At 47.1% G+C, this 22022-nt stretch overlaps 1 protein-coding gene across 3 annotated transcripts in view; it reads right to left on the bottom strand.

The window, feature by feature from the left end:
* Positions 1 to 3262: 3262 nt before the first annotated feature.
* The window catches only part of LOC147620224 (Molecular chaperone Hsp40/DnaJ family protein), a 66160-nt gene continuing 47400 nt past the window's right edge, over positions 3263 to 22022 (bottom strand). The window contains exons 8-12 of one of the 3 annotated variants that reach the window (XM_086772418.1): positions 21840 to 22000; positions 21540 to 21637; positions 21334 to 21445; positions 4165 to 4221; positions 3936 to 4017 (exon numbers count right to left, since the gene is read on the bottom strand). In XM_086772418.1, the coding sequence (XP_086628544.1) occupies positions 4200 to 4221; positions 21334 to 21445; positions 21540 to 21637; positions 21840 to 22000 (393 nt within the window). In that variant the 3' untranslated portion in view covers positions 3936 to 4017; positions 4165 to 4199. Of the gene's footprint in view, positions 4018 to 4164; positions 4222 to 21333; positions 21446 to 21539; positions 21638 to 21839; positions 22001 to 22022 lie in introns of all 3 variants that reach the window. The other 2 variants (XM_086772417.1, XM_086772416.1) reach the window with 2 other exon arrangements.

The following is a 22022-nucleotide window of genomic DNA, read 5'->3' as shown; positions in this document are numbered from 1 at the left end:
ATCATAGAGGAAGAGGAAGCACTATCATTGTGCTTCTCTCTTACATGCCTTCCAACTATGAGCATACAGTTTTTGCCAATCAACCCAACCTCTCACACCCTCTCTTATCATGGAGGAAACAAGGTTTGAGGGCAACAGGGCCCCCAATAGTGAGTCATCAACAAAGTTAGGAGCAAGCATTCAATATTGAAGCAAAAAACAAGAAAACAAAGGGACCAAATCTTGCTACTATTGCAAGAAAAAGGGCCATGCATTAAGGATTGGTTCAATCTCAAGAAGGACAACGAGGAGCAAAAGGGCAAGTAGAAAGAAAAAGAGGAAGCCAAGGTGGAAGAGGCCACTCTTGCAACAACCGACTATGCTTTCTAGCATTGTTAGATCTTTGTGACCCAAAATCTTTGTAAATATTTCTAAGCCAGTGAACATTTTTGTTTTTGCACTCTATGTGTGTGTCTTGGGCATGGAAAATACTTGATCAAGAAGGGGTGCTAGAAGAGGGTGATCAAGCATCCTTTGTGGGTGATCACTCTAGCCTCACACGGATCATAATGATCAAGAATAAAATATTTCTCTAAGGTGATCCCTTAAGTTAGAAGCAATGGCTAGGAGGTTGCCAAATCAACCTATTGAGGTTGTAAGGCCATGTGGGGTGACTCCCACAATTGGCATAGGCCACATGGAGGTGTGGAGGTGCATTTAATGAGTAAAAGCTTGCTGGTGGTCAAGGAAAAACTAGGTGTCTTCTTTCATGGGTACTTTATATCTATGGAGTCCCTAACCATTGTATCAGAGTGCTTATGACTATCTCTTGTGGAGAGGCTCATTATATGAGCCCTCCCGGTTTCGGAATTACCCAACTCGAATTTGATTCCAACTGCAAGAGCGGTATTTTGCCAACCTTGTCTCTTTTCATGCATATCTTCATGTCTTAATGTTGTTTTTAATCTTTGTGACTATCTCCATATATTTATGGTTTATTGCTAGAGAATGATGTGTGTCCATGTACTTGTGATAAACTAGTGCTCATCTTTGTGATTAGTACTTTGTTAATCTTTGTGATTAACTTATGTTTTCGCTTATAGGTGAGCTATGCAAAAATCATGGTATTGATTAAGAAAAAAAACTTTTCTTTAGCAAAAAGGATAACCGCAAGGTTGATTTTGTCTATTGATATTTCATTGGAACGATTATATTAAGAATGCTTTTCTCAATGGTTACCTCAATGAAGAAGTCTACATGGAACAACCACTGGGATACCAAGTGAAAGGTAAAGAACCCTTGGTTTCAAAGCTCAAAAAGAGCTTATAATAAACCTCGAGTGCTTTGTATGCAAGCTCTATATATACAAGGATGGACTCTAACTTATTAAAGCTTGGATTTCTCAAAATGACTTGTGATCACTCCTTTTTATTTAAAGCAAAATGATGGTCACACTACTTTACGTCTTCTTTGTGTTGGTGATTTAACTATTACACGTTCATGTGATCAACATGTGATGAAGATTAAGAATGCTTTATCTTATAAATTTGATATGAAGGGTCTAGAATTCCTTTAATTATAAACTAGGATTGAAATGTAAAGGCCATAGAATACTATCTTCCTCTTTAAAAAGGTATATATGGTATTTTGCAAAAAATAAAAAATGGATTCTTCTAACTAGTTTCTATCTCAATGGAAAACTAGTATCAATATGAAGATTAATGAAGATAAGAAGGTGTTGCAACACACTCCTTATAGGCACTGAAGTAGCTTATTGGATCTCTCGTTACTTGACAATAGCTAGATGTCAATTTTCTATTAGCAAACTATTTTAGTATATGCATGCTCCAAAGATAGTTCTTCAGGTGTTTGTAACAAGAGTTAAATCACTTTAAGGCTACATTACTTTTTGGTCTCGAGTAATAAGTTAAATTTGTGTTTCTTTAGAGATAGTGACTTTGTAGGTGATCATTCCAAGGACAAGAAGCCTAGTATGGGTTTTATATTCAATGTGTATATAATGGAGCTTTTCATGGATTCGTAAAAACAACTAGTTGTATCACTTAGCTCTTATAAGAATGCTAACTATAAGGTCTTGGGTGAAATCTAGAAAGAAGCTTTATAACTAAAAAGGTTGATGGCGTATGATTTCTCTAACGGCTAGTTATTATTTTCTATAATAATCAAAGTTCACACAATCTAATTCATTTTAAGAAGTCAGCGGATATTGATGTTCCTTGCCATTTTATTAGGAGATAAGTTACATCCAATGAGATGGCATCGATTTATGAAAATTCCCCAAAGAGTGACAAATATCTCCATAGAGCTCCTGTAAGAAAGCACTTTGAAAAACATGAGTCAAGATGAGAAGGATTTATTTAAGGGGGAATGAGCCTGGGTATCTCTTCTCGTGTGTCATACCTCATGCACATAGACTTATGTATGACAAAGGCATGCTATATCAACATTGGATTCAGAAGTTAAGTTGAGCTTGATCGAGGGAGAATGGTGAAGAACAAGTTCAACATCATTCTACACACTATGGATTCAGGATTAAATACATACAACCCCCATCACGGCGATTCATAGAGTGATCACATACATGTCAAGTGTAACGTGTTAGTTTGATGTTCATCTCATTGTAATGGTCATTATCATAGATGTTTGCATTTGAATAAAGGATTTTAAGATGCAGGATTATTTAACTACCACTAGATGCTAACTCATGCTGGACACATAAATCTCAAGGTTGGAGCGTTGGATTGATTTGAGAAATAAAGAACTCATTGTGGCCTACATATACATTGGATGTGAAGAATTTTAAGGGAGAAGCAATGCTAAATATTATCAAACTAATGGGAGTTAGTGGCTAAGCAAGGTTAGTGGATGCACAGTAGGATGGTGGGAGCTCATTAGCAACAAAGAGGATTTGCTCTATATCTAGACAGACCCCTTCTGCGTATTCTTAGGGTGCTTGGAGAGCTTGATTATTATGATTATCAAGGCAAACCTATACTTCACCTTCCACTTGCTTATTCATCAAAAACAATAAACAAGTTTAGCTTTTCCATCATTAAAGAGAAATCGTGATGATGCAGTTTGTTATGTTTTTTTGCCAATGGAGCCAGCAAATTTGTATTTAATAATTATGAATTCTCATTCAAGTAACCACAATATAGGACATGGTAACTAATCACAATAATATAGATTGCACATGAATAAGTGCCAAGTAACTTTGTTTCAATTCTTTCAAGGTGGACATCCAAACAATTGACAACAAAGAGAAAGAAATACATTCATGGAATTCGTGGCACCATAATTATTCAAAAGAAAACACAGTCCCATCAATATGAGAATTATAACTATCTTCTCTCTCTCCCTCTGTCGCCCCCCCCAAAAAAAAGGAAGCCTTTTCTGACAAAAATACTTATGTTTACATCCTTTTATCAATATGAATGCTCAAGGTCTTTGGACTGGATTTAGAGTATCATTTACAAACAATGAATAAATGTAGTCGTCTCAAAATTGAGTGCCTGTATAGATCCATCTGTGACCTGAATGTGCTCGCTTGCTTGTGCAGGGACAACTCCCCCTTTATGTTTTGAATGGGAAGCTGCCTGAGAATAGACAACTTATCAGAGCTACACATTGACCAATGTCTCCAACAAAATGTTACAAGTGCTGTATTCTAGAGGTTGTCCCTTAGCCACCTTAGAGCCCCGGTCGCAGCCGATCTTTGAGGCAAACATCCAGACACCCACGAAAAAGAAAACCCAAGGTTCAGACTTTTCTCCACACTTAGCAATGCCTTCTTTTCAACCAGCATAAACTGTCAATGACTATCTCTTACGCAAACACCTTTTGAATACCCAAGAGAGAAAGCTCATCACCATAGACAAAATTAAAAAACCTAGGGGTATTGGCAGAACATATAGAAAAAAGTCATGTGAAGTTGACAAGCTTGATGCAGGACAACAGTGTTCTTGTAAGACCGATGAGTGCACACTGATACATCCAAAGTCAGCTCTTGATCCTCGCCTGGTAAGTTTCCACGAAATCCATGCAAACAACAAATGGCAGTCCGACCAATGGAAATTGTTATCTAATCTGAAAGGGGGCGTTTTCTACTGCACACGCATCATTGCTCCAAAACAAAATTTGATTGAAAATGACGTGAGAAAGCACCTCATGATTATAGCAAATGATTTGTGAACACTGTTCTAGAGTGCCCAAGGCATTACCCTGTAAAAGAAAGTCTAACAAATAATATATATATATATATATATATATATTGGGTTGAGCCAAGCCTTTGATAGTAACTGTCTCAACTGAAAAGCACAAAGCCCCCTTATTTAGCCACAACATTGTGCTTATAGGGTTACCTTTCAATAGCGCTTTTCTCCCATTGCTGTAGCCCTTAGGTTAACTAAAGGTTCAGCATTAACTCTCAGCTAATTCAACAAGGATGTACAATTTCACCTCTTAAGGTTCACATCCTCGGGAGTGAGATAAGGTAGCCGCTTCTCCCACATTTACCCAGAGATTCAACTATGCAAAGAGAGTACAGTTTCTAAGACATTGTCCCCTCAGTCAAGTATTGATTTAACTTCATCAACCTCTCCTCTTACTTGATCCTCGAATTATTTGCGAGCCAAGGGAATCACCTGCCTAGAAGCTACTGATCATTCAAAAATAAAATAAAATAAAACTAGTTGATTGCGAGTGCCAACACAAACTTCCAGCTAAGTTCTTGACTTGCATTTCAAGGGATCCAACTACTCAAAGAGGGTGTCAGAGTCACACTAAATCCTTGACTTGCATTTCAAACAAAGGATGCAACTACTCAAAGACGGTGTCAGAGTAGCACTAACGGAAGCGTGATTCTTCAAACTATTTTGAAGCACAAAACTTGAATATTTTAAAAAAAAAAAGAAGACAGGAAAGAGAATGAAAGCAGACGCCTTGATTCTCTCAGCCTCTAACCATTTGAATATTATGAAACTGAAATATTTATGATGAATGTTCCTAGATCTACTTAATACTAAACTTCTCCAATAGAGAAAGAAAACAAGCCTTCGACTGATTTGTGTTCCTTACTGCTGTTCAAGCTACATCTACTACTCTTCTTGACTTAACTCTCTCTCTCGCTCTCTCTCTCTCTCTCTCTCTCTCTCACACACACACACACACACACGCGCACACACACACACACACATCACTCAGACAAATCACAATATGCGAGATGCAGTGTAGCTTTCACCAACTCGCCCGGCTGCAAGAGGAGGTCTTTCCTTGCCAAATGGGAACAGAAATTATATCAACTCTTCCTGAGTGGTGAAGACAATTCGGAGGCTTCGCACATTTTGGATGAGAAGGAAACCCCCATCCCCATCACAGACCCTGTCACTCATAAGGGAGGCTTATGCAAGGCAGCTATATGATATGCAGGATCAGCCTATACCACAAATGGCACAACACTACGGGGTGTGAAAAACCAGTAATTTAGTTTTTCACGGTGTGAAAAAAAATGCTTGGAGAAACCGGGTAGAGTTGGGCCAGATGTGTGTACAATAAAGCGCACCTCAAGCAGATTAGAGAGGCTCTGTTGGAGGATCTGGAGCGTGCACACCAAAACCAGAAGCGCATACAACAGTCAAGAAGCGACGCAGTCCATGCAGCCCCGCCATTGAAGCCCTCTAACAGTGGAAATCGGCAGTGGTGCCATCAACCATCAAAGGCGTAGCAAGCTTCCCATAGCATGACCGGCCCAATCATAGTAACAGTCAAAGCAAGTCATCAGGTCGCTTGCAGAAATCATCAACACGCCCGACAGTGAATCCGACTAAAGCGGCACCATTCAAAGCAGAAAGAATCTGCGTAGCAACCCGACTTGCAGAGAGAAACAGGTCAAAAATAACCATTTTAGAAAAAGGAAAAAAAATCAAGAGCCTGTTCACATGCTAAAAGTGGAACCAATGAAAAATATGGATTTTCTATTCATAATAAAATCACCCATCATTCACAAAATCAAAGATGAACCTGAAGCAGACACGCAAGATGAAGCAATATTCAACATTCATGAAATCAGGGAACAAAGTCACAAGCCCAGATGCGAAGTGAAGAAGGTGAATTTTCTGTATTCACCAATTTCGAAGTCAAGAAAGCAAAGATGCAAGTGAAGATCTCAAAGGGATCAAGAAGTGAAGGCATCAAAAGGGTAAGTGGCAAGGAGAAAGCTCCTCGAAGTTCGTCTCCTCCAACGAGGTGATGAAATGAAGACTCTTCCAAAAGCAAGAGATGATGGTGACCCTCATGGAATTTTGTAGTATCCCAAAAAGGCCAGTAAAATCTACGTCAAGGTGTGGGAGTGTAGACACATGCTAGCAAAGTTCCCTTCAAGGGAGGGTGTAGTAAGTTAGTGTAAAGTGTGTGTAATGTTCAACTTTTTTTTTTTTTTCCGAGAAAAGATCCTTTCATTAGTTATGTAAAAAACGCCCGTAGGGCTACAAAAGAGAGATCTCTCCTGCTCCTAACAGAGAGAAGAGCAGTGAATACATCATGGCAGCCCGGGAGACTCTCCCTAGGTGCTGCAAAATACAAGCATCAGTCTAAAGGACTGAGCGGCTAAATCATACAATGGGGGGGGGAAAGAGCCAAACAGGTGGCCTGTAGTGCCAACGGGGGGATCTCGTGTGTAGGGTGTAGAACGGGCCGCAGCGCCAAGTGGTATGAAAGGCCTGACGCCGTAAGATCGCCTCATCCGAGTCTCCCCGGATGCGGTCGTACTGTCCTCGCAGGGTGTGGATCAACTCCTGCCAAATCCCCCGAACAGTCTCTGCTGGTGGCTCTAATCTCCCCTCAAAGGCCGTAAAGCACCGGGCCCTCCAGGTGAACCAGATGGTGAGGCTGCTGAGGAGCTCCCATCGTAAATCCCTCTCCTGTGTCCAGCTGGCGGACGAGAAATCCGGTGCCGGAACCAGGCGAGGCTGGCCCCTAATAAATCTGATGGCCTGACTGCCCTGCTCCATCTCATAGCCCATAGCAGGCCCTGACAAAGTTGACCAAGCAGCGGCACCCCACGTAAACATACCCTCTGGAGAGAGGGGGGCCAGAATACGCAGCATCCGCAGCCAAATCTGCTGTGCCTGAGGGCAGTCCCAAAGGCAATGTCTCTGTGTCTCCATAGGGTGGCCGCATCTGACGCAGGCCGCCGGAAGACCGCTGTAAACAAGCCAAGTGCCAACTGCTGAGCCCCTGTGGGCGACCCGCCACCACTGAAAAGCCGAGATCCTGCGGGCCTGTCGACTAGCCCAGAGCCGAGCCCAGAAATCCTCCAGGAACTCCTGTGATAGTCCCTGCAATCGCCAATGCCCCGCTGCCGCTGGAGAAACCGTCCTCCTCGCCGTCAAAATATGCCGTCCCAGCCGAACAGTATATTGGAAAAATGTGATCTCTGTGGCCTCAAGGGATGCATAAGGATCATGCCACTCGTACTCTCCGGGGTCCCACTGTAGCCGGGCCAAGGGGCGCGCTGCATATGCCCATATGCGCCAATCCGGGAGCACATCAGCAGGGTCGGGGTCAATATGCCACTTCCGAGAAGCGGCAGCCACTACCCGAATCCTCTGAAAGGTGCACTCTGCAACCAAAGGCGACTCCACCTCCACTCTCTGGAGTCTGCCCTCATCCTGAATCTCATAATAGAGGCATCTGCCATCCTCAGTGCTAGCTCTGACAGCAATCAGGATCTCCAACTGTGTAAAGGCTCCCATCCACCGTGGGGCCACTGGCTCGAGAGGTGTGAACCACTCCTCTGTAAGTGCCTCCTGAATATCATCCCTCATAATCAACCCCCCTCTGAAGTGACTCAGCCTCTCCACCTGGGTCTCCTCTGGTAGACTGCAGAAAGCCTGCCAGTCTCCAAAACTACGAGCTGGGCCTGCCGCTAAAGGTCCCCAGGCTAGACGAGGCCGAGAACCCAGCATATGACCCTGCTCTGTACGAACCGCTGGGCTCCAGATGAGCGGCTGCCTGGCCCGCTCCTCAACACAAGAAGGAGGCCGCTGAGAGAGCCCCGGTCTCAGCAGCTCCCAAGCTCTCAGGATACTCAAAGCAAATCTGTCCTCCCATCCTCTACTGAGGCCTGTCCTCCTCATCTCTATGAAGATCCAGCGAATCTCTGGTGCCCAAGTACCCCCTGCAGGAGGCGCCCGGGCCTGTAGTCGCTGCAAGAGGAGCTCTTTCCAAGGCTCAGCGCCTGGAAGCAACCCCCGAACAATAAGCTTCCCCAATAAGGCTCTACTCTGATCGACTGGATCTATAATGCCCAAACCGCCCTGAGCCAGCGGAAGTGTAATAACTGCCCATGCAACCTTTGCCCGAGCTGGCTGACCGTCCCGCCCAGACCACAGAAAGTTCCTGATCAGCCTCTGTACCTGGCTGATGCAAGAGCTCGAGAAAATCCAGCAAGACGTAATGTACCACATAGTCGCTAACAGCACCTGATTTGCCACCACCACCCTCCCAGCCAAGGATAGTCGAGCTGTACTCCAATACAATAGCTTCTTTCGAATGCTCAGAAGAAGCGGGGCAATCTGCTGCTCAGGTGACAAATCGAGGCCAATCTGGCATCCCAAATACCGCACTGCTGTGCTGGGAGGAATCCATCTAAAACCGGGGTCCGGACTCCATGCCGGAGTGGGAGCACTACTGATCCAAAAGGCCACTGTCTTGCGCCAATTGATCAATGCTCCCGAAGCTGCACTAAAAACCTGGAGCGACTGCTCTGCCCGAATAAGATTGGCCTCTTGGCCATGCAAAAATAAGCCCGTGTCGTCTGCAAACTCAGCATCAAGCAAATCCTCCCCCCGGACTGGGAGCTGAAGTCCTCTCAAACCAACCTCCTCTGCCGTCAAATACATACTCATAGCCTCCGCAAAGAAGAGAAAAAGGAAAGGGGCGAGAGGACACCCCTGACGGACTGATCTGGTCAGCTCAAAACTCGGCCCCCGACCTCCTGCAATCAGCACCTGGCTGCGAGCTGTGGAATACAGAGCTGCCACCCCTCTGATCCATCCTGGCTCAAAGCCCAGGCGTAGCATAGTGCCCTCTAAGAATCCCCAATCAACTCTATCGTATGCCTTCTCAAAATCGAGAAGCATCACGACCAAGTCCTCGCCAAGAAACCTAGCTCGGGCCGTCGCCTCCCAGAAAGTAAAGATGTTGTCAAGGATACTGCGCTCCTTGACAAATCCTGTCTGAGTAGCATGAATCAACTCCCCCAGGAAGGGCTGGATCCTCAAACTCAAGGCCTTTGCCAAGACCTTGTAGACAGTATTGAGGATCGTAATAGGCCTCCAATGCCGAATATCATCTGATACTCCCTCTCCCTTGGGGATAAGATAGATCAAGCCCTCTGAAAAGCTCTGCGGCATCACCCCAGTGTCCAAAACATGCTGAAAGCCCCTGCGGAGGCCTGGCCCCAAAAGGTCCCAATAGCGCATAAAAAAGGCCGGCGTCAGTCCGTCCTCCCCTGGGCAACTATGTCGCGGCAGGACCCTCAAGGCCTCGGCAAGCTCAATCTCTGACAGAGGCGCACCTAGAACTGTGCGCATATGGTCTGTGACCCTCCTCTGCACATGGGCCCACACAGTCTGTCTGCATACATCTCGATCCTCAGTGGCTGGCTCCGCTGAAAGCAAGTCACTATAAAAAGCAGTGGCAATGGCTCTGATCTCCCCGAGCTCAGTAGCTATCGATCCATCCGGTCTACCAAGCTGGCGAACCCCTGCTCGCGCATGACGGGGTCCAGTGATCTCAAAAAACTCCCCAGTCACTCTATCACCAAGCTGCGTCCACTGAGAGGCCTGACGACGATAGTAAAACTCATGTCTCTGCTCCTCTGCCTCTCTAACCTCCTGGCGTGCCTGGCTCAGCTGGGACGCCACCCACTCACATGCAGGCTGCTGCTCCTGAAGGCGCTGTAGCGAAGCAAGGCTGCGTCTCAGCCGTTGCTCCCGCTCGCGAATCTCTCCCAGTCGTGTCAAAGCTGCAGCGTGTAGAAAAGAGCTAAGATCAATGAGTCCCTGGGCACACTGGCCCGCTGCATCCTGGTCAGAGCACTGACTATCATGCCAGATCCTCTCAATGTCCTCAGCGAGACTGGGGTCTGCAAGTACCCTCTCTGGGATCCTCAACTGCAAGCTGGGCTCCCGTGTCGCCTCCTCCAAAGTCAATATAACTGGCACATGATCTGAAAATGAGGTGCCAGCAAGAATGCCGACGGAGCCCCCTCGCTCCCCCAACCAATCGCCCACATAAAAGCGATCAATCCGAGATAGATTAGTCCCTCCCTGCCGCCGGCGATCCGACCGAGAGAAACTAAGACTGTCCTGAGACCGGGAGAAAGCCCCATGCTGCCATGCATCAGTGATCCTCAGTGACATGCAAAACCGGTCCCAAGCTGCAAGTTCCGTGCCGTGCACTGTAACATGACTGCCTCCCACCCTATCTGCCGGGTCCTCAAGCATGTTGAAGTCTCCCCCAACACACCAATGTGCGGCCTCTGGCAATGCATCTGTAACCTGAGTCCAGAACTCTGCTCTGGCACTAGCATGATTGGGCGCATAGATGTTGAGCACACCCAATAGCTCATCATGCATCCTCAGAATGACATACTGTGCTCTACCAGGCACAATGATCCCTCGATCCACAATGGCCTGCCGCCATGCATCTGCAATAACCATGCATACTCCTCCCTGTCCACCCAAAGGACCAAACCCTGCAGACCAAAAAGTGTCCCATCTACCAGGCATCACCGAACCATATCTCCGGATCCTGCTCTCACCCAAGTGGTGCTCCTGCATCATCAGAATGTCAATGCTGCCACCAACCAGGCATCTCTGTAGCTCCTGCCTCAAGCAGCCTCGATAGCGTATAAAGTGTGCTCCGCCAAGGCCCTGTACATTCCATGAGATGATCCTCATGGATGTCCTACTGAGGTGGATGCTGTCTCAGCCGTGCGGCGGGCCTTCGCAAGCGGCTTGGATGGAGAGTAGTCCCCATCCGAACGGCTGCGAGTCTGCCCACCCGGTGTACTGCAAGAATCCCAGATCAGGCGCCAGTGGCTGTGACCCATGGCGACTGCCTCCTGCTCTGACATAGTAACCTCGTGTATACTCACATATCCTGGGTCGCGTGCCAAATCTGCAACTATGCGCACGACCAAATGCCGAATCCCGGATGTATCCACACTCCCGGGATCCAAGAAAAAATGAGCCAACTCCCAAAGTCGGCCTATCACATCAGTAACCTCCAAATCGCTCATGTGATGAGAAAACTCAACTGCCTGAGTCTTCAACGTGCTGAGAGTGAGCTCTAGAGTCCACTCCCGGTCACAAGGTCCACATAGAGGGAACGAGAAGGCCACCGCTGAGTCTAGTGCCTCCTCCCCGCGGGCCGGAGGTATCACTACATGCACTCGGATGGGTGCTGGCTCATGGGGGCCCTCTGCTCCAAAAAGCCGTGTGAAGGTATAATCAAACGCCTCCGAGCGCTGTCGAATGCCGAGGCGACTCAGCCGACTGCGGATAGATGAAATCCGTGAGGCCCTAATCGGCATAGGTCTCCTCTGTGATGCTCGAGCGAGGTCAGTGCTCAGCGCCCTCCGGACTGCAGGTGAGCGCCAGGGAACTGCCAGGACCTCCCGGGAAGGCGAGGCGGGCGGAGGGGGAGGAGGGGGAGGCGAGGGAGGAGGAGAGGGAGCCGCTGCTGAGACCGGAGCGGGGGCGGGAGGAGGCGATGGTGGAAGCGAGGCGGTGGGAGGGGATGGGTGTGGGGGAGGTGAAGGAGGGGGAGCTGGCATCTCCTGGTCCTCGGTCGCTGCAGGGGTCTCCTCCTGAAGGGGAGCAAATCTGTTCCTCACGGGAACCCAGTGAGGCTGAGACTGTGGTTGCTGCTGCAGCGGTATCTAGGCGTGCTGCTGTGGCTGTCTCCCTCGACGGCGCCCCTGTCCAGGCTGCCACTCCGAGGTCTCTGTGGCCTGAGCAGGTGTCCCTGAGGCAGCCTGCCGAGCCGAATCTGTGGGCGGGCCATCCGTGGCCTGCTGCTGTGGTGAGGGCCGAGGTCTCCTGCGAGGGCAGGCCTTGGCCAAATGACCAACCTGCCTGCAAATGAAGCACTGGTTCGGGAGCCCCGAGAACTCCACTCTCTGATCTATCCACCCCCCCCCCTATCCTAGGTAGCTGAATGACCTTAGGAAGGGAGGAGATGTCAGATACCAACACTCTGACCGAAGGTAGCCCAGCTGCTCTGGCCACCACTGAAGCTGCTGAGGGGCCCGTCTCAAGAACCGAGCCCACCAATGCTCCGAGCCTGGAGAGGAGCGGAAGATACTCCCGGCGGAGACCAGGGAAACAAACTGTAATATGGAAGAGGCGCTCTCCCTGCTCCGCCGCAGCTGGGTCAAATCCATGCTGCCAAGGCCTGAAGAAAGCCCGAGCACCCCTGATATCCAGAGGACTCATGGCAAGGACCTTGGCAACGCTCTGGGCGGCCTCGAACTCGATCTGATAATGTCCCCGGCCCAAGAGCTGTACATCCAGGATCTTGCCCACATCTGCAAGAAGGCGAGCCTGAAGTAGATCCCTGATCTCCCCTCTGCTAGGGCGAGTGCCGACTATACGGCAGATGGTGGAGTGAGCCTGAAGGCGTTCCACCTCTGCGGTGAGGCTCGCTTCCTCTTCCGGCGAAAGAGAAAGCCTGATGGGGATGACCTCAGGGGTGGGCGAGGGGGCTGCGGAAGAGTCCCTCTGAGGCGAGGCGGGAGGAGTCTCCATCAGAGTCTGAAGCTCAAGCGAAGGCGAGGCGAAAGCGGAAAACCTGCAAGAAGCGGGCTGCACACCAAGAGGCGGAAGGACGGATGAAAATGAGGAAAAAAACAAAAAACCCCCAAGGGGTGAAAAGCAGCACGACAGAGGAGGGAGGGGGGGGGGCGAAAAACGGAGGAGAGGCCCAGAGGGGGGGGGCGGCGACAACGCGAGAAGGAGGGGGGCGGGGCGCTGCTGAAGGGAGGCGGGCGTGAAGAGGCGAAGAGGCGGGGGGGCGAACTGGCGGCAGTGGGGAGGGAGGGCGAACAGGCGGCAGCGGGGAGGGAGGGCGAACAGGCGGCAGCGGGGAGGGGGGCGAACTGGCGAAGAGGGGGAGGCGCAGCAGCGAGGAAAGGAGGGGGGGCGGCGCAGCAGCGAGGAAGGAGGGGGGGGGCGCAGCGGCGAGCAGAGGGGAGCAAGCGGGGGGCGGAAGGAAAGAAAAGGCCGCGAGGAGGGGGGGGGAGCGATGGCGCGCAGAGCAGGGTGGAGGCGGGAGCTTCAGCGAGCGGGTTTGCAACGCTACAGAGTGTAATGTTCAACTTTGCTAGGCTTGTATTTATTAAAAGCTTGTATTTATTAAAATGTAAGGGTGAAAGACTAAGCCTCTAAGGTCTTATTGATGTAATAGATGTGAAGTCAAAAGATATGAAAGGGTGAAAAATAATAACCAAGTTTCACTCAATCCTGTGCTCTCTTGTTTTCTATGCATCTTCATTAATGTGTGTGTGTGTGTGTGTGTGTGTGTGTGTGTGTGTGTGTGAGGGAGAGAGACAGAGACAGAGACAGAGAAAGTCGTCCACTTTCCTGCCAACACATAGTATGGCCAAGATCTATGGGGCACGGGCTATCATAGAGGAAACACGATCACGACAGAAGCATGTGTATTGCTGCTCTATGGATTTCCACAAAGCTTTTGATTCGCCCCTGGATCTCGGCTCATTGAACGCTTGCAAGACCTTACCACATGATGTGATTTAGGGTGTGATGTCACTATGAGGTAGTGGCAGTACAAGTGCATACACCTTGTGGTCTGTCGAGAGAGATGTAACACTATTGGGGTCAAGCAAGGTTGTCTGCTCTCACCAACACTATGGCTGTATATTGATAAGATTGCATCCTTTGTGGACAGCTTTTAAGGTGGAGGATCGCCTTTGGCCTGAAAAGTGGTGTCCATATTGCTATATGCCAATAAAATTGTCCTCATCTCAGATTCAGAGGAGGGACTGCAAAACAGCTAGATGCTCTGGACGGATTCTGTAGGGAGAGGATCACCTCGTGACAAATTCTGCAGGGAGAGAGACCTTACAGTCAATCTCGGAAAAACAGAAGCAATGGCATTTTAACACCGCCTCATCTGTAATGACCCTGTGTTTTTCTCTTGACAGTATGCAGGTGTGCACGGGGACATGGTGGACACTGTGAATGGCATCAGTTTGGGAGTTAAAAGGACTCAAGGTTTTAAACCTTGTCTCTTGGATTGCTTTATCCTGAGCGAGGTGACATGCAGTTATATGCTTACAGCGATTCAAATTGGGCTGGTGATTTTGATACTAGACATTCCACTAGTGGAAATTGTTTCTTTCTTGGCTCTTCATGTATTTCTTGGCTAAGCAAGAAACAGACCACAGTGGCTGTCATGGCCCTGTGAAAATGGAGCAGCACAAGTGTGGGCATGGTGGTTGTTGAGACAAAATATTGAATGATTCACATGGGGGGTGCCCGGACAGAGTTAATGATGTGTGGACATCCCTAGGTGTGAAGGGGGGAACTAGAACATTAGAATTTTAATGTTTTATTGAAAGTTGCCCCTAGGCCTTAGTGGCCCCTAGGGAACTTTAATAACTTTTAAAGTTGGGACCCTAGGATTATTATGGAGAGGAGGCAACTCCACTTTTGGAGTGCATGCCTCTCTCTCTTCTCTATCTCTCTTGCTTTTTGGGAGACAAGCGTGTATTCTCAAGCGTGGAAGAGAAAGGAGAGAAGTCGACTGCTGAATAGGGTGCTGCTGCTGATTTTCTGTGCTGGAGCAGGCCGTACAGCATCCGTACAGTTCTGTACGACAGCAGGTACTGCTGCAGGCAGAGGCGGCGGCTGTGGAACAGGTACAGATTGCAACAGGTGGCTGCAGCTGCAGAATTCAGGCAGTACAGGCTGGAACGACTGCAAGTACAGTCTTGTACTTTTGCAGGTACACTGTATGGCCAGAACAGGTGCTGGACAGACCTGGTACAGGCGGCGTTGGCTGACTGTACAGCAGGTACAGTCGGGTACAGCTGGGAGCAGGCGCATCAGTTCATTCAAGCGACAGCAGAACTTGCCGTACAGTTCTGTACGGACAGATTCTGACACGTGTGCAGAGGCTGTACGAATTGATGCAGTACAGATTTTTAGGTCTGCACAGTTGGGTATTACACTGAAGTGGATGCTGAGAGGAAGGTACAGACAGGTACTCCCACACGTGTGATGCAAATCTGTTGAAACAAGTGTGCAAGTACAGACTGGTACAACTACTTCCTCAGGTGTGCAGATCTACGAGCTGACTTTGGTAAGCTCCGCATCTGTTCATCTATCTCTCTTTCTATTGCCTTATGTCTGTTGCAGATTTGATCTATCTGGCCCCTTGTGAGAGGAGGGGTATGGCAGATTGAAAAGGGTGGAGACAGAGGTTGAACAGTGAATGTATGTATGAGCTGAGATGTTGAATCATGTGCTTGAGATATGCTAGATGTATGCTCATGGCTGCCCTGCTTAGTGGTCTTGGCTGATCAGAGGGAGGCACAGTGTGTTGCTTTGAGACACAGATCTGTGTGCGTGAATCCTCTGTGCTAAGAGGTATTGTGGGCTGTCAGATTGGACATACAGGTGTACTCTCTTGGCTGATTTTGGTGTACTCAGCCTTTCATACTTTTGAAATTGAATAAAGAAATACCGCAAGGGGCGCCAAGCTTTGGGGCCAACAGGTGTCGCTTTGTTTTCAGATTTGGGTACTCTGGCTCCAATTTGTTTTGTTTTCACATCTAGACTACAAGTGGACGGGTGACTGCTAGTCTACCGCACTCTGGTTTCTATCAGAGGCCGGTTTCAAGGTTCCGTTGCCGGGACCAATCATCAACTTTCTGAAGGGGGTGAGCTCGTGGTTGCCTCGAAGAAAGCCATCGCTGAAAAATTCAGCAAACATGTCTGATACAGAGGATGAGTACTTCTATCATGAAGAGGAAGAGCAAGAGACTTCTCCTGAGAGAGGTGTATATGAGGATATTCATGCAGGAGAACAGGTTGCAGATGCTGAGCCTTATGAGGATGTAACACAGCCAAAGGATGTACAAGGTAAAGTGGATGATGATGCTCGGTTCAAAGATCGTTTGGCTAGTGTTATGGATGTATTTATGCAGCTCACACAGAGTGAGAGATTTGCTGAATTTATGAGATCCCGCACAGAGCCCGAGAAAAAGAAGAAGAAGGTTCGTTCTAAGAATCTTCCACAGGGTCATAGTGGTGCCATCCCACAGGAACCATCTCTTGGCCAGTTTCTGAACATGCAGCATGCTTATGGAGCAAACTCACAGAGTTCCTTCTTTGGACAGCCATCAATTCCTCAGCAGAATATGCATCCAGGTTATTTTGGTGGTGGCTCGGTGTTCCAATCTATGACTGGGGGTTATCCTCAGGGAGGCATGGGTATGCACGGGCCTTTTGGAGCTAATTTTCAGCCTGGTATGCAGGGGAATATGTATGGTGGTATGCAGTCCGGTATGCAAGGAAATATGTTTGGAGGCATGCAACCTGGAATGCAAGGCAATATGTTTGGTGGTGTGCAGCCAGGTATGCATAATGGAATGTTTGGAAACATGGCTGGAATGTATGGTATGCCTGGTGTGGGAATGGGAAATGTCGACCCAATGATGGGCATGAATGTTGGGGGCAGCAATCTTGCAAAGCCACTTCCATATGATAATCTAACGCCTATGGGAAAGGCGAAGGATTATAAGGAAGGGGGAGCTGCAGTGAAGTTTGATACATTCAGTGGAGCCAAAGATAAATTGAAAGCACTTACCTTTTTACAGCAGTTTGATGCTGCTTTTTCTGGTGGGAATTACACAGAGTCCTCTAAGGTAAGGAAAGCTGCCACTTTTCTCAAGGGCAATGCTTTGCAGTGGTGGTCTACTCTTCTTTTGCAGGGCATAGCACCCACTACTTGGGTACAATTTAAACAGGTTTTCTCTTCCGTATGGCTTACATCTACATTTGAGGTGGATGTTATGACTGCATGGCACAAATTGGATGCTTCAAAGTGTGAGAATTTGGAGGATTATAACAAGAAGTTTTGGGAAGCTTTACTCCCAGTGACTTCTTACCGTGCAGTGCCATTGTCTGAGCAAGTAGAGAAGTATTGTTGTGGGCTGCCCAAGGAGGTGCGAGATTATTGTATCAAGACAAGAGGAACGAACATGTCACAGATGATTGAAAATGCTATGACAGTCCTCCTCAACTTCTTTCTTCATTATTGCAGCCCACCCTCGTTCAGTGTCTCCACAATGTCCACCTAAGGCTTCACCTTGAGGTCTGCAACTTCAAAGAGGATGGAGGAACTGATTTCTCCTTCTTTCTTGCAGTCTTGTATTTCTCCATTCAGCCTGGCAATCTCTTTCTCCATTCCATCTAGCAGTCTAGCATGGTGTTCCTTCAGCTTAGCCATCTCCTCTTGTATTTCTGCCATCTCCCATTCGCGGTGATCTTCCTGGATAGTCCAAATTTCTTAAGCAGCCATAGGCAGTCTCTGGTAAGCACACCGCATCCATTTGGTTCTCTACTTGTATTGACCTGGGCATCAATCTTGTCAAGCACTTTTTTCAATTCCCCTTGCAATCCATCCCACTTGCTTGTTCTGGTCATTTTGGCTTGAAAACTACTTCTTGTCTGGCTAAGGACACGGATGAAGACGAGGGCCGGCCCAATGCGCAATTAAGTAAGGGTGGGAGTGGAAAATGGTTGATGGTTCAACCATTGGTCCAAGATTGGAAGATACAATATACCAAAGGAGTGGCAGGAGCAAAGGGTGAAGGCGGGAGACAGGCGGGCAAAGCAGGAGGCGGAGAGCAAGACGACAGCATATGCCCTCAAATCCCCCATGTAGTAGTAATGTGAACCTGTACAAGGATGCAGATCGCTCTCTGTAAGAGAGTAAGCCTAAAGCTTTGTGGAAAGCTTCAAACTTCCCTCGAGGCAATGCCTTGGTAAACAGATCTGCAATGTTCTCGTGTGTAGACCCCTACATGAAGCCTCTCCCTGACATAGTGATAATGTATCTCTACGTGCTTTGTACGTACATGAAAAACTGGATTTCATGCCACAGCCATAGCACTTTGGTTGTCAGTGAGTACACCCACGAAGATCTGCAAGTGAAGGCTGCCATGTACTCAACCTCACACATAGATGTGGAAACAGAATGCTCTACAACTTCCCATTCATACCCCCCTCCACCCCCCGCACAAACCATCAACAAGCTCTAGATCACTGAAGATTGGATGATCCAAACCACAAACCGCTTGGGTTCCGGACCCTGCCATCATCGCAACCATCAGCTTTTTCGGGCTCATCAAAGATCTCATCGACATCTTCCCTGATTGGATCGCCCATTCCCATCCTCCCACTCCCGACTCCCTTTTGACATCAACAAGGGCCCTTCTTTTTAGCAAATATACGACTACTACCAAAGTTTGCAATGGTTTCCAGCCCACCACATCATCGACTTCAAGGATATGTTCAACACATGATTTTGGGCAGCCTACAAGATGTTCTCCCGCTGCTTCTACACACTCTAACTGGCCGTCACAAGTTCGTGACCACATGGCACGACTATGGCATCCTTGAGGCACACCGCCGATTTTGAGGACGGAAGCGTGATTAGGGAGGAGGGTATGATAACCACATTGGTTAACATTACTCCACAGAGGTGGCATCACTTTTTTTTATAAACATCTTTTTGTATCTGCAGCGCTTCATATAAGAGATTTAAGGATATCTCCAAGCTTACAACTATGCCGGATGATCACTGGAATACTAAGCTTACGACTTGTGTAGCGCCGGTAGTATATACATACCCTAGGAAATTAGCATATTCTAGTTTTTGGGCCCTCAGACATTGTGAATATGAAGCTTGTATGTAAGTCGTTCTAACTAGAGAAAACACACATAATCCCATTATCACAATCGAGCCGAGTTTTGTGTTCTTGTGGTGATGCTTGCTTGTATGTTTGCTTTCTCTTTTTGATGCGTGCTTGCTTGCTAGTGGATTGTGGTTAAGGCTAAGCTTCCCATGGCTCTCTCCCTCTTTGCTCCCTACCCAATGCTAAGCTCCATTGGGGTGACACCAATGGAGGCAAGGTTGAGGACCCTTGCTTCTCCACAAGAGAGGGTTGTTCCCTTGTGAACGGATAAGGGTGCAAACCAACAAAGACTTGCATTCCTCCCTTCTTATCTCTCGCGCAAGGCAGAAGAGTTCCGATTTCGGTGAACAATACCACTACCCACTATCGATGGTACACAATTAGCTCTACATTTGTCTTACCATAGATGACTATCACAGAGGCTAGTCACATGCCCTTGACACAGTGGGCTACAACCATGCCTCTCAACTCCCTGCATGGAGATAATCAGCAACATGGTAGCATATAGGATTTAAGGCCTGCACCCCCCCCCCCCCCCCCCCAGCGGCCACCGCGGCACCCAAAAAAAAAAAAGGCAAGTCTGTCCATTCCATCAAGGAAGCAGAGAGTGAAGAGACTAAGAGGGAGAGGAGAAACAACATGGAGTGAGAATAATGGAAATCAAATGGGAAAATAAATGGCCGGAGAGTAGGGAAAACAAAAATGGTGGGAAGAAAGATGCTAATATCTGCCTGAAATTGGAGGTTTTGCATGGTCAAAATAGCAAGTTGGAAGCATTCCATAACCAGGGCAGCTCCCACGCCATGCAAAACTCATGCATAGCTTTTATACATATATGGAGCCTCATAGTCTAGAGGTGAGGATGGGATCACTTAGCATTCCAGGTCCCCTAATGTGGCCCTTTCCCCCTCTCCTACATGAGTAGCCGCCTTCAAAAGCAGCGAGCCATGGAGGACGCCCCGCCCCCCTCTTTTTTTCTAAACTTTTCCCTCATTAGATACTTGTTATCTGTTTTTTTCACATGTACATTCTTTGAATAATAAAAGGGTCTCTTTATCAGGAAAAAAACAAGAACTGTAACAATTTTCTTCTTTCATACAGCTATCAAACATATATTATGGACCATTCTGCCACCCCTCCCAACATACACAACACCTGAGGCAACTGGTGACATCCACTATGACTTCCTTATTTCCAAGCCCACTAGATTCGAGATGGCACAGGAAGTGCTAGGTTATGTGCAGAAGTATATTGTGGAGGACCCAAGCGAGATTTGAAACCTCAAAATGAGCATGCAACAGAAGATAAGGACTCCCCCTTGGAGTATTTGGTTTATTGATATAAGAGAAAAGAATAAAATCTTTGACTGAAACAAATACCTCACCATGTCTTTGTGCAAACCAGGCAAGGAAAGGAGTAACAAACCTTCTCTTCATATCCATTTCCGTTTCCCATTCCTCATCTCCACCATAAGGTATCTTCATTGACTTTGTTCACTTAATATTCAAAAAATTCCCCAAATTCCCCCTTCCTAAACTGTTGATTGTCCTCGAACTTTCCCACTCTATCCCCCACCCACCCACCCACCCACCCAAAAAAAAAAACCACCACCACCCCCACCAAAAAAAAAAGGAAAAGTTCCGCCAATTTTTTAAAGATTTCCCAAAATGTTTGATTCTTCCTGAAATATGTTGTTTATTCAAACAACAAAATTTGAATGACCTACCGTTTCCTAACCAATTCCATTTCTCGGGATCTAGGCCACCTTTGCAGGCAGCCCTTTTCCGTTACTGTTTCCATTCCATGTTAAAAAATAAATAAACTTTCATGATAGCCAGTGATCTCAGCTGATACGGTTAAGTGGTGGTGTATATAAGTAATCGTGACAGCATTAAAAAAAGCAAATAAAAAAAGGGAAAATATAATAAAAATGCCACGGTGTTGCGACACTTAACTTATCAAGGTTGGTTGGGGTAACAACCAACAAAGAGCCAAGTGAACCTTACACAGAATGGAAACATCAATCCCTTTACAAACTGTGCATGCTAGTATGTTAAGAATCTTATTCCATGTAATAGGCATATCAACCAGTTTAAAACCAAAGCATAAGAAGGAAGATGATGTATGTGATATGAACAGAATGGAAACATCAATCCCTTTACAAGCTGTGCATGCTAGTATGTTAAGAATCTTATTCCATGTAATAGGCATATCAACCAGTTTAAAACCAAAGCATAAGAAGGAAGATGATGTATGTGATATGAACAGAATTCACATCTTTTCATGCATTTTTTTGCTGAGCTTCTAAAAACGATGCTTACCCTGCAAACTTCTTGATGGATCCCCAAATCCCTTCACCTTGAGCACTCTCCCCAACAGCACTGCTGTCAGCATCTTCTTTACTACCAATTGCCTCGTTCTCAGTTTTCCCACCTAAAAGACAACCCTTGCTCCTCAGCCCTTCTTCAAGTCACCAAAAGAGAGTGGCTAAACCACAAATGATCCATGTCATGGTTTTTCAACTTACGTTGTAGCCTGCTCGAACGAGTCTTTGAGCTGCTGAAACGGGCCTCTTTTGCTTTATGAAGATTGGCGAGGTCCTCAACAAGTTCACGTTCTGTTTCACTGCTTACGAGACAACACAAAACTCCCCATCACTTAACACCATGAAGCCCAGTCTAGCAAAAACAGCATTTTATCGACTTCGAATCACACTTCATTACAGAGTTAATCACATTATAACATGAAAGCACATTGGTCATGTTGCTCTTCACAAAGTACATTTTTTGCTGTTCCAACTGAACTAATTCAATAATTATTTGCATACCTAAGTCGTGTTGGAATGGACACTTTAATTGTGAAAAGATGGTCTCCTCGGACTGTAGGCTTGTTTAGTTTTGGTACTCCCCTTTTCGACAATACAAGAACATCCCCTGGTTGCGTTCCTGCTGGTATTTGGAGTTCTGTTACACCATCGACTGTTTTCACCTGGTAAAAAGAAGCAATCATT

The sequence above is a fragment of the Cibotium barometz genome, chromosome 32, assembly GCF_041138505.1.
Source record: "Cibotium barometz isolate CiBa-2024 chromosome 32, ASM4113850v1, whole genome shotgun sequence".
Taxonomy (NCBI): Eukaryota; Viridiplantae; Streptophyta; class Polypodiopsida; order Cyatheales; family Cibotiaceae; genus Cibotium; species Cibotium barometz.
Note: the sequence above shows the minus strand (reverse complement) of the source record. Positions and strands in the feature narration are given on the sequence as shown.